A 10,410-nucleotide genomic window follows, 5' to 3' on the forward strand; every position below is an offset into this window, starting at 1 on the left:
CAATTCTTATTGAGGGTACTCCTTAAGGTACTTAACCAAGAGCCACATGCCATATAACAGGATTACCAGTCCAGGCTAAATCCTTATTATAACGTATGCTCACAAGAGTTCGATTAGGGTTACCAATCCAGGCTAAACCCTAATCATAACGTGTGCTCGAGAGGTATTATATCAGGATTACCCGTCCAGGCTAAATCTATTATATAACAAGGTCATTGGGATTACTCATCTGAGCTAAATCCCGTTCGCAACAAATACAAGACCTTATTAGTTTCGGGAAAGCATATACATTCATTGAAATTCAATATTCAATCGGGACTTAACCCTTTATCACCATTTGAAGCATGTATAATTTTCCATCATAACATACAAGTAAGGCAAATTAACATAAATCACATTACATACAATAAAACATTCAATTTACATAATTATATATTCGATTAAGTTACACGAACTTACCTCCACACTTGTTTGCGTAATAATCTACTAATCTAAAATCTTTTCCTTTCCTCGATCTAACCTCGAGTTTGTGTTTTCTGAATCTATATAAATTAATTTAATCATTAATTTCATACATTTCATACTTAGACAGACTCAACTTATGTCCTAGGCAAAATTACCATTTTGCCCCTAACTTTTCCAAAAATTTTGATTTTGTCCCTAGGCCCAGAAAATGAAACTTATGCAAATTACTCCCTATTCCAAGCCTAACCAAAGCCCCATTACAAATTTTCCAGCACATGTTTACATAAAATTTCATAATTTTTCATCAAATTTTACAAGTTTACATTTTAGTCCCTAAATCAAGTTTTCATCAAAAATCACATTGCAAAAGTTATTTATCTATCAATAATATTTCATTTTCTACCATAAATTTCTAATTTCCAGCATAATACATCCATGACCCATTTTCATGCCTTGATAACTTTTCAAATTAATCCCTCAAATGGAGAGATTAAGTTATCCCGGTTCAAAAAATACCAAATTTACTAAAAATGGGACAAGGAAACTTACCCAATTAGGCCTTGAAAGCTTATTTTCTCTCTCCTAGGGTTTCCATGAGTTTTTAAGGTTGAAGATGACAAAATAAGATGATATAATTCTATTCATATTTTTAATTAATTAATATTTTAATATTTTCAATTTAGTCCCTTGTCTTTTTCTATAATTCCATGGATAAGTCACCATAAAAATCTAAATACTTTTATTAATGGTCTAATTACCATATAAGGACCTTAATTTTTGAATTTCATAGCTATTTGATCCTCATAGCTACTAGAATTCAATTTTCGCATTTTATACGATTTAGTCCTTCTCGTAATTAGGCACTAAATCGATAAAATTTTCATATCAAAATTTTCACAGGTCATATCTATCATATTACGGGCCATATGGTAAAATAAAAATAAAATATATTTTGGATCGGATTTGTGGTCCCAAAACTACTGTTCCGATTTCACTGGAAAAATGGATTGTTACATTTTAGGCTTAAATGGTAAAGAGCCCACAAAAAGTAAATGCATGATCTATTTTCAAATTTAGTTGTCACATTTATTTCTATGTTAACTACCACGTCAGTTGTCACGGCTTAACAAACATTAGGGATTTCAACTGAAAACATAATTTCAAGCGTTAAATTGATTGTTAATTTTCGAATAAGAGCTCATTTAGGTGTTGTTTTCCGTTATGAGCTCAATTAATAATTCATTTGTTTTATGAAGAATTCTTTTTATCATTGAAGTTAATTTTTTAATATAAATTCAATACTTATAAAATTAAATGTTAAAAATTCAAGATTTAATTTTTTTAACACTTAATTTTTTTAGTTTATCAAACAAGACCCAAAGATTTGTATTTTGTAATAATGAAATATTGGTATGTTTTTATATATATTGGAGCAAAACCCAGTGAAAACTTAAAACCTTTATATCGGCTAAAGGCTTCAATTGGAAATAAACCTTTTATGAATTGCTTGTATAAAGATTCAACCATTAAAATGGTTTCAAATATTATATATTTTAAATCCTGCATTTTTCTTTTTTCTTTTTCTTTTAAGTAATATTTAGCTTAGGTGTCATGTAACGCATCAACATTCCTCTTTTAACTTTTATATAAGCAACTCCCAAAAAATTAACCGCAATATGATCTTTAAAAATCATCAGAGTTTTTTCAAAAATCAAGTCAAATGTAAACATTAAAGCAAACGTACAATTCAAAATTACTCGAGAAAATAAAGTTTGATAGAAGATAATGAATTTTATTTTATAAAATCATAAGGCAATCCTTAAACTTAAAATTAATGCATTTTTTGCTTATCGATTATCAGGAATTGCAAAATTTAATATTTAGATTGTGATAAGACTATTTGAACATGAAAAATAGAGCTTTAATATAGTAACATGCAATGAAGACTATAAAAAAATTTAAGCCACGAAAAATGCAAACATAGTAACGTGTTATTAATTTGATGTACTCTTCCAAGTACTAATCAATACCATCAAAAGATGCAGAAAATAAAACCTATCTTCTTTGGATATATTAACATGGTGCTTTAGTACAAAGCGCAAGAAAACTTGTATTCATCACAACCTTCATCTTTCCAAGGCAAAAGAGAAAAAGAAAAAAAAAAAGAAAAATGATATCAGATTAGCAAACCTCCGCTGCTACCGCTTTCAGCTTTAGCATGATCTAGTCACGCCTCTTCTTCTTCTTCTCACTCTTCTCAGCTGAATTTTTCAACTGAAACAAGTAGGTTCAATGTTAGTTCATATACATCAGAATGATGGGTAATACGTATAAATTAAGTTACTAAAGATATTACAAAGAAAGGTTGGTCATTGACTCACCATAATTATCAGAATGCGGACAAATACGGCAACAAAGTCAGTGAAAAGGGTAAGGGCATGCTTAACATAGTCCAGGTCACCCAAGTGTGCCTTTTCAATAATGTCTTGAGTATCCACTACCATGTAGCCCACAAACACCAAAAGCCCGAAGTAGATCTATAAGAGCAATCAATTGAGCCACAGGAATGTCAGTCGAAACCAATAGCAGCTTTTCACGAACTAAAACAACACAACCTTTGGAATTACTATTCACTCACCTCAAACATAAAGAAGGCAGCGCTACCACCAAAGATAGAGGAAGCAAAATGCAACCACAGAAGCATGGACACACCAGATGAAAGCAAGCCACCAAGGTAAAGGTACTCTCTGCGCTTTGCTAACATAGCAGCTCCTGAAAAACATGCAAAGGCTATTGCAGTTCCCACAAATGCAGCTACCAAAACACTGTCATGATGCAGAGAAAAGAACACCGTAAGCATAATTCATTCTGTTTATTTATTGAAGATGTAGAAAGGAAGAAAACAAATAGTCACCCACCCAAATCAAATGTACAGGTCTAGACAAGGATAAAAGTATAATAAAAATTAAGCTTAATCATCCACCACTATGGAGAGACCCCCTAACCTTTTGAATCTAGGGTATCAATAGCCGAATTTTAATTTAGGTAAGAATAATACCCTCCAAAAGAAAAGCAAGATGAATATATTTGTTAACACTATTTCAAATCTAAGTACTTTAATCAATTGAATATATAAACTATCCATTCAATAAAAAAAGAGAAATACCTTGGATCAATCTGAATGGCCAAGTCAATCAGAGGACCAACTGAAGCCCCTTCGAACACTGCGGATGCCAAAAGAAGAGAAACTCTCTTTTGCTGCAAATTTTCGATACCAAATTAGAAGCTGAGTTCTAAACATGCATAAAGAACCATCATTTATTAAAGACAAATCAAGCAAGAAACTTACTTCCTGATAAGGAGGGATAGAGAGGAGCCAAATCATGGTTCCGAAGCATGCGAATGATGTGAGGTAACCCCCAATGTTCCATAAGATATGAAGATAAGCCCCAAAAGCAGAGGCAACCAGGGCACAACATAAGGTCAAATAAACCTGCCAATTGAAAACGCACCATTCAGTCGAAGATTAAATCATAATAGAAATTAGAAACATAGAAAGTTGAGAACCATTCTTTTTCAGTCTCAGAACCCAAGAAGATTCAATCCAAGTGATCAACCAAATAAATAAATAAAACTGAGAAACCCTAGGTTACAAATTAGGGGCATATTCAAGATAAATGAACAAACCTACAAACGAAAAACACTATATTCAGATAATCAATAAAACAAAATCTGGAAGCAAAGACTAAATTAAACAGATAAAATCTGTACTAATATCGAAGATAAAATCATTACAGGCATTAGAATCACATGAGAACAGTAGAGGTTTTTACACTAGAACAGAGGAAAGATTCGTTCCAAGAGATCAGCCAAAACATCAACGTAGAAAGCCTTAGGTGACAAATTAGGGGCAAATTCAACAATAATTGTCAATTCGAAAAAGGATATGTTACATCAGAATCTCCATTTTTTTCCTCCTTAAGAAAATTTATTTGTAGGGAGGATTACCCTTTTGAGATGAGATTGAACGACGGGAGAAATCTGACGGAAATTCTTGAGTGTATCGTAACTCCAGTTGCTTCTCGATCGCGATTCAAAGAATGCTTCCATTGTTTGTCGAGAGAGAAAATAACTGAAAATTGCTCAATTGTTAGGAAGAGAGATAGAAACCGTCTTGTTTTTTATTTGATTTCGGTAACATTTTGTGGATCGCGGTATTTAATGGGACTGGTTCAGATAATTTCCCGGAAATTTCCAGATAGCTAATGACTAAAAGGCCCCTCTCAGATTTATGTATTGAAGTTTCTTCCAACTTGGCTGGAAACTCCTTTATTTTATTTTATTGACAAGAGTTATAGGAATTTATAATCTGAGTACTTGCTGATTTTGAATTTTATACTCTTAAATAATAATTAAAGTTGTCGTAACTGATTAATTACGAGAAATTTCTTATTTTAAAAAAATAAAACATATAAAAGTTTATTATTTTAAATTACTGTTGGCGTTGGCAATAAAGGAAATAAAATAGCAAATGCTCTAGAAAATTCGCGGCTTCATAGGTTGACCAATAGCTTCCCGATGACAGGCAAAGACATTAGAATTCCTTTGTCAGTAAGGAAAAAATCTACGCAATATGAAAAAATAGGATATTGCCATGTCACCATGACACCTAATTTCATTAACTAAAAGATTTAATAAGAAATACAGTAATTGCACATGAACCTTCTCCTACTGATAGTGTAGGTGTACCTCTCACGGACTGTCACGTAACCGTTTCTTTACAAGTATCTACACCATCTACCCCTTCCATGCCAAACAAAGAATCCGACCAAAAAGAATCACAATCTTTTTTTACATCTTAATTCTTCGCGTAGTGAAAGGTTCAAGTTTAACGTAAGCAATAGGTTAAGTATCTATCCCCCCCCCTTGGTTACAACATTGACACATGTAAGCGCATGTGTTACTGCATTTACATTTACAGCAGAATAGATCCCCAAAACTGCAAGTAGATCAGGCTTTTTAAAGAGAAACCTTTAAAGATTTACTGATCCTTTCTCCCAGCAAAAGATTGTTGCTGCTGTTGGTACCGGAGTCCGAGCTAAGCCCCTGCTTGAAAGCTCTTTGCTTTCTCAAGTTTTCGTGTATTGAAGCCAAGAATTCATGCTTCAGAGCATCCTCTGCTGTAATTCTTACTCTTGGGTTCACTGTTAAGCACTTGTCTACAAGATCGTAAAGTGAGTTTGGTATCTCCTTGAGGAAGTCTCGTCGTTTGGTATTCATTTGGCACCACTCCCGTAGGCTCATAGATGTCAAATACTTCTTCCCGTAGAGGTCCTACAGCAATTCATACTCATCAATACAATACACCACTATTTACTTTTTGATTAAATTATTAAAAGTTAGAGGTCACGCCTTATATGTTTACCTCAGGGAATGAGCATTCACGATTATGTAACTTAGCAACTTCCCAAAGATCTTCACTCCCTCTCAGCTTTGCAATATCCTTTATGTTCCTGAAAGTTACAGTGATATTAGCAACATAAAGCTTTAAGCAGAAACTGGATCGAGCAATTTGAATTTAAGCAAGAAGTTTTACTGTTCAGGATCGCCAAAAAAGGGTGATTTCCCAATCATTAAGTAGAGCAAAGTGACCCCGGCAGACCAGATGTCAATCTTTGAACCTTGATGTTGAGATCTAAATAAGACCTGCACTAATCAGGATAGAGCGTTAATATTTTTCTTCCCTATGAATTCAACCTGTAAAACCACCAGCAGGAAACTCCAAATTACCTAACTCTTAAGTTCTCCCCTCTTATTTATATAAAATAAAAACCTAAGGAAAGTAATTACGAATTACCTCTGGAGCTCGGAAGCCTTTTGTTCCAGCACATGGACCTTCTCTCTTATGCTTTCCATCCCCTAAGAGTTAATAAAATTTAACGATTTAGCTATGAAAAATCACTCTTTGAAAGCAAATTTCCAAATTCCAACAGGAATACTACTTACCTTTGTTCTTGGTAAAGCCATCTCCAGAAATAGCAAAGCTAATTGAGTTCAATGGCATTGGAGTAGGATGAAGAACCTGTCTATCCACTTTTCCAGGAGAAGCAGCAACTCGCTTTCTCATGGCAGCTGGAACACGTGACACTCCATGATTTGGATGCTGCATTGCTTCCTGTGCCAAGCTGATGAGCTCTTTCCTACCTTGGCATGGCAAAGGTTCTCTGACCCTTTCAGCTGAAGGAGTCCTTGCACTTACATCCTTTGCTGAGGTGATGCCTGAGCCATCTGCACCCTGACTATTGATTTTATTCCAGCTACATACATCATTATGAGCCTTCCTTTTGTCTGTTGCCTTCATGTTCTTAGGTTCTAATGTTAACCTGGAGACTTTCGTCATCTCTATATTGATCCCCTCCCTTGATTTGGCATTTAAAAACTTGCTGCTATTTGCAGGATGAATGACTTTGGCAGGAACGCTATTATGATGTAAACTTAAATCATATCCCATCTTCGATTTGTCTGTAAAATATATAACAATGCCACATCAATTAATATCAATAATCTGGAGGTTCCAAGCTAGTAATATCAGGAAACTTTGAAGGAAAACCATTACCATAAAAATAAAAGCAAGACCATTTAATCAGAATAGAGCATATAAGAAACTAAGCATTTGACAAGAAAAGGACAGCTTAGCAGCCACGTTAAAACTTTTTAAATCTTTATGGATATAGAGGGATACAAGAGAAGAAAAATGTTTAGGTGACCCTTTTTGCTGCTTAAAGTATAATAGCACGAGGCTACTTGATAACAAGGTCCGGAAAAAGGAACTTACCCACACTCCTGGACTTTTGATGCAGGTCCTATCAAAATGATATAAAGAACAAAAACACGAATCCTTAAATTAGACCGTGGAACTAATGGAAAAGAAAGCATGTAATGTCCATTCATAGAATGATGTAAGGTCAGCACTACTTACCATGGCAAGATTGAAATCGATAAGATAACCTTTATTGGTCTTACAACTGAAAAGAAAATTTCCAGGTTTCACGTCTCTGTGAACTATTCCCTGCAGATGCATAGAGTTATTACATGTAATTTGTTGAATAGAAACATCACATCTACAAATTTGTATACCTGCTTATGAAGATTTGAAAGGCCTTTAAACAAGCAATAAGCATACCACTGTAACTGAAAAACATCAATTTCTTTTTTCAACATCTGCACAATGAAACATACTCACCATCAAGCTAAAGAACAAACAACATATGACTGTTAAATTTTAATAATTACCTCAGGTCTATCATGCTCAACATACTGTAGAACAAAGCAATCAGAATTTGCACTCTTAATGCATCCTTCATATCTTATTACAAAGTTTCTACCCCTGAGATTGACAGAGCAGGCATATTTAGGTTTGGAGGATGGATAATAAGAGCTTAATAACAACTATACTTTCATAAACATAAAAATTTTCTTTAAGCGAAACAAACTTTATCTAAATTACTTACCCAAAACGCTCCAACATTTTCAACTCATTGCTAACATAGTTCTTATGTGCACTGGCATGAGGACCTGCAAAGAGATAAATAAGCAATGTAACATAACATCAAGGGAGTGCCCTCATGCACATATTACAATAACAACCATCATTGCAGCATAAAAAACAACAGCATACTGCATAAAATATGCCTCTTACATTTAATGGCAACTAAAGCCCCATCATCCTTCCTTCTTGCCCTGTATACAGTGCCATAACCGCCTGTGAATTAGAGTTTCACCTCAGCTAATCAATAAATCGGCATAGTGATAAGCAGATAAAAAGTGATGAGATATGTAGGCAAGAAATAACCAGATATATTCTACCTGACCCTTCTTCCTCTTCTACAATATAAGATTCAAACTGAGGCAATAACTTTGGTTTTGCCTGATCCTAAAGCATACAAAGATTTAAGTTATAATTAAAATAGTGCAGAACAGCCAATTCAGGATAATAGAAAATACTAGAACATCCAACAAGAGAAAGAAAAACTACAAATGGAAAACTGAGCTTACCTGAGAAGAAACGCAGGCAGAGTTTTCCCTTCTTTCTTCAACATACATGTCTTTCTGATTCTGAGTTGGTTTCTGTACGACATGGACTAATAAATTATCTCTTTCACCGTGCTGCTTCCTTCTGAAAGTATTAACAACCTTGGTACGACCTAAAGAATTACTTGGGTTTTTCCTTACTGGAGTCACCCTATACCTCTGATTAGTCTTTGCCTTCTCCGAAGGTTCTGACAGCCGATCCTTTAAAACAAAAGGATTGGCAACGGAATGCATAACACTAGGACCTGCTGGAGGGGTGGGGTATTCCACCACTCGTAGTGACGGCATCTTATGATTGCATTTATCCTCATCAAGCGTTTCCAAATCTCTTCCAGGTGGTAAATTGGAAAGGTTAATGTCAAATGATGGAGAAAGATCTATTTCTTTTCCTTTACTTGCCAAATCAAGTTTCTCCTCTTTCTTGCTGCCGTCAGCAGCTTCGTTATTGTCTGCGGTTCTAAAATATGTTGCAGTATCGTCCATATGTAATTTTGCACCCACCGCTGCAGAAATATTGCTATGCCCATCGCGTTCTGGATCGTATACTAGGTTTGCTGTAGAATCTTTGATTTCAGTCTCACTAGCTACCAATGCTGCGCTGGCATTTCTTCCCGTATTGTCTTCCATATTTATTTCGATTTCTGCATTTTTAATGCCCTCCACTTCACAACATAATTGCCTAGCACTTGGTTTGGCTAACAAGTAGGGGTTCGGAACAATATTATTTACCCAGAACGATGGGTTGCTTAATTCTAAAATTTTGCTGATATCATCAGTTAGATTGTAATGTACCTGAATTTTTTTGAATAAATAAGTCTTAGGATACTATAACTCAGAAACGGAGAATTACTGAAAACAGATCTGCTTGATGGCATTTCAACTAGAAATATTGTCGCAAACTAAAAATACAATCGAATTGAGTAAATGAACACTACTCAATATAAATCCCATCGAGTTCATCTGCAGATCTATTGTTTATAATAAGCTCAAAAAATATATATACCTTCGTGAAATAATTCCGACTTCTCTTCACCGAATGAACCAACTCCCTCTCCTCGTCCTCCACAAAACATACTGCTGAAAAATCACTTAAAGATCAACAAGAAAACAAATATATACGAAATTACACCTAAAAGAGTAACAAATATGTTTCTTTTACCGTCTCGCTTCCTCTTGCCAAACCATATCTTCTGAGGACCACCGAATAGAATCGGGTGCGACGCGAAAAAATTGGCGACAGTGATAATCGGGGCTATGTAAGCGGCCAAAAAGGAAAGGCCTATTGAAGAAATAGCGACGAAATGCTTGTTGCTTAAGAGAGTGATGGGAGAGTGTGGGATGGTACAGAGGGAGGCGATGATAGCCGGGCTTGCCGGAAAGAGAGTACATTGAGAAGCGAGATCTGGGAGAGAGGCGGGCTTGCCGATGAAGACTAGGAGAGAAAAAATGTGCCAGGCCTTGTGAAACTCGGTAGCGGAGAGACTCGGCGAATCAGCGAGTTGCTCCGAGTTACTTTTCATGACGATAATGAATGTAAAGAGAGAAGCAGAAGGAAATGCCGAAAGAGAGAGAAGGAGAAATGTTAGGGTTTGAAAATGGAGGTAACTTTACAGACAATTTTGGGCGGCACTGAGAAAGGCGGGAATTAAGTGAGGGAGATTTTGAGATTTTAGCACGTGCGGTTTTTCCCGCCAGAACTTTCAGTTGTTAACTTATAACGTATGAGTGAATTTATTCTTAAGTTACTCGCTCAATTATTAATATTTTTTTCATTTAATTATCTACAATTATAAAATAATCACTTTTTTTTTTTACTTTGTCTCTCTTTTTTATTTCGTTTGACTATGGTTAATT

General features: G+C 35.0%; 2 protein-coding genes across 3 annotated transcripts; both read right to left on the reverse strand.

The window, feature by feature from the left end:
* Window positions 1–2,438: 2,438 nt before the first annotated feature.
* On the reverse strand, window positions 2,439–4,985 carry LOC107920722 (bax inhibitor 1). The gene is made up of 6 exons (XM_016850555.2): window positions 4,474–4,985; window positions 3,815–3,958; window positions 3,632–3,723; window positions 3,104–3,290; window positions 2,847–3,002; window positions 2,439–2,739 (listed from the first exon to the last, which is right to left on the reverse strand). Exons 1-6 carry the CDS (start codon window positions 4,573–4,575, stop codon window positions 2,689–2,691), a joined length of 732 nt encoding a protein of 243 aa, XP_016706044.1. The 5' UTR covers window positions 4,576–4,985; the 3' UTR covers window positions 2,439–2,688.
* A 114-nt stretch (window positions 4,986–5,099) lies between these two features.
* On the reverse strand, window positions 5,100–10,165 carry LOC107918483 (probable serine/threonine-protein kinase cdc7). Of its 2 annotated transcripts, none has more exons than XM_016848054.2 (15): window positions 9,716–10,165; window positions 9,560–9,630; window positions 8,521–9,348; window positions 8,332–8,398; window positions 8,165–8,227; window positions 7,977–8,040; window positions 7,759–7,852; window positions 7,603–7,686; window positions 7,445–7,534; window positions 7,301–7,328; window positions 6,472–6,987; window positions 6,323–6,384; window positions 6,062–6,171; window positions 5,891–5,978; window positions 5,100–5,799 (listed from the first exon to the last, which is right to left on the reverse strand). In XM_016848054.2, exons 1-15 carry the CDS (start codon window positions 10,074–10,076, stop codon window positions 5,485–5,487), a joined length of 2,841 nt encoding a protein of 946 aa, XP_016703543.2. In that variant the 5' UTR covers window positions 10,077–10,165; the 3' UTR covers window positions 5,100–5,484. The 2 variants fall into 2 exon arrangements, with proteins under 2 accessions (XP_016703543.2, XP_016703542.2); XM_016848053.2 differs by having other exon boundaries at window positions 9,560–9,633.
* Between the last annotated feature and the right edge of the window lie 245 nt (window positions 10,166–10,410).

This window comes from Gossypium hirsutum, chromosome A08, assembly GCF_007990345.1.
Source record: "Gossypium hirsutum isolate 1008001.06 chromosome A08, Gossypium_hirsutum_v2.1, whole genome shotgun sequence".
NCBI classification, from domain to species: Eukaryota; Viridiplantae; Streptophyta; class Magnoliopsida; order Malvales; family Malvaceae; genus Gossypium; species Gossypium hirsutum.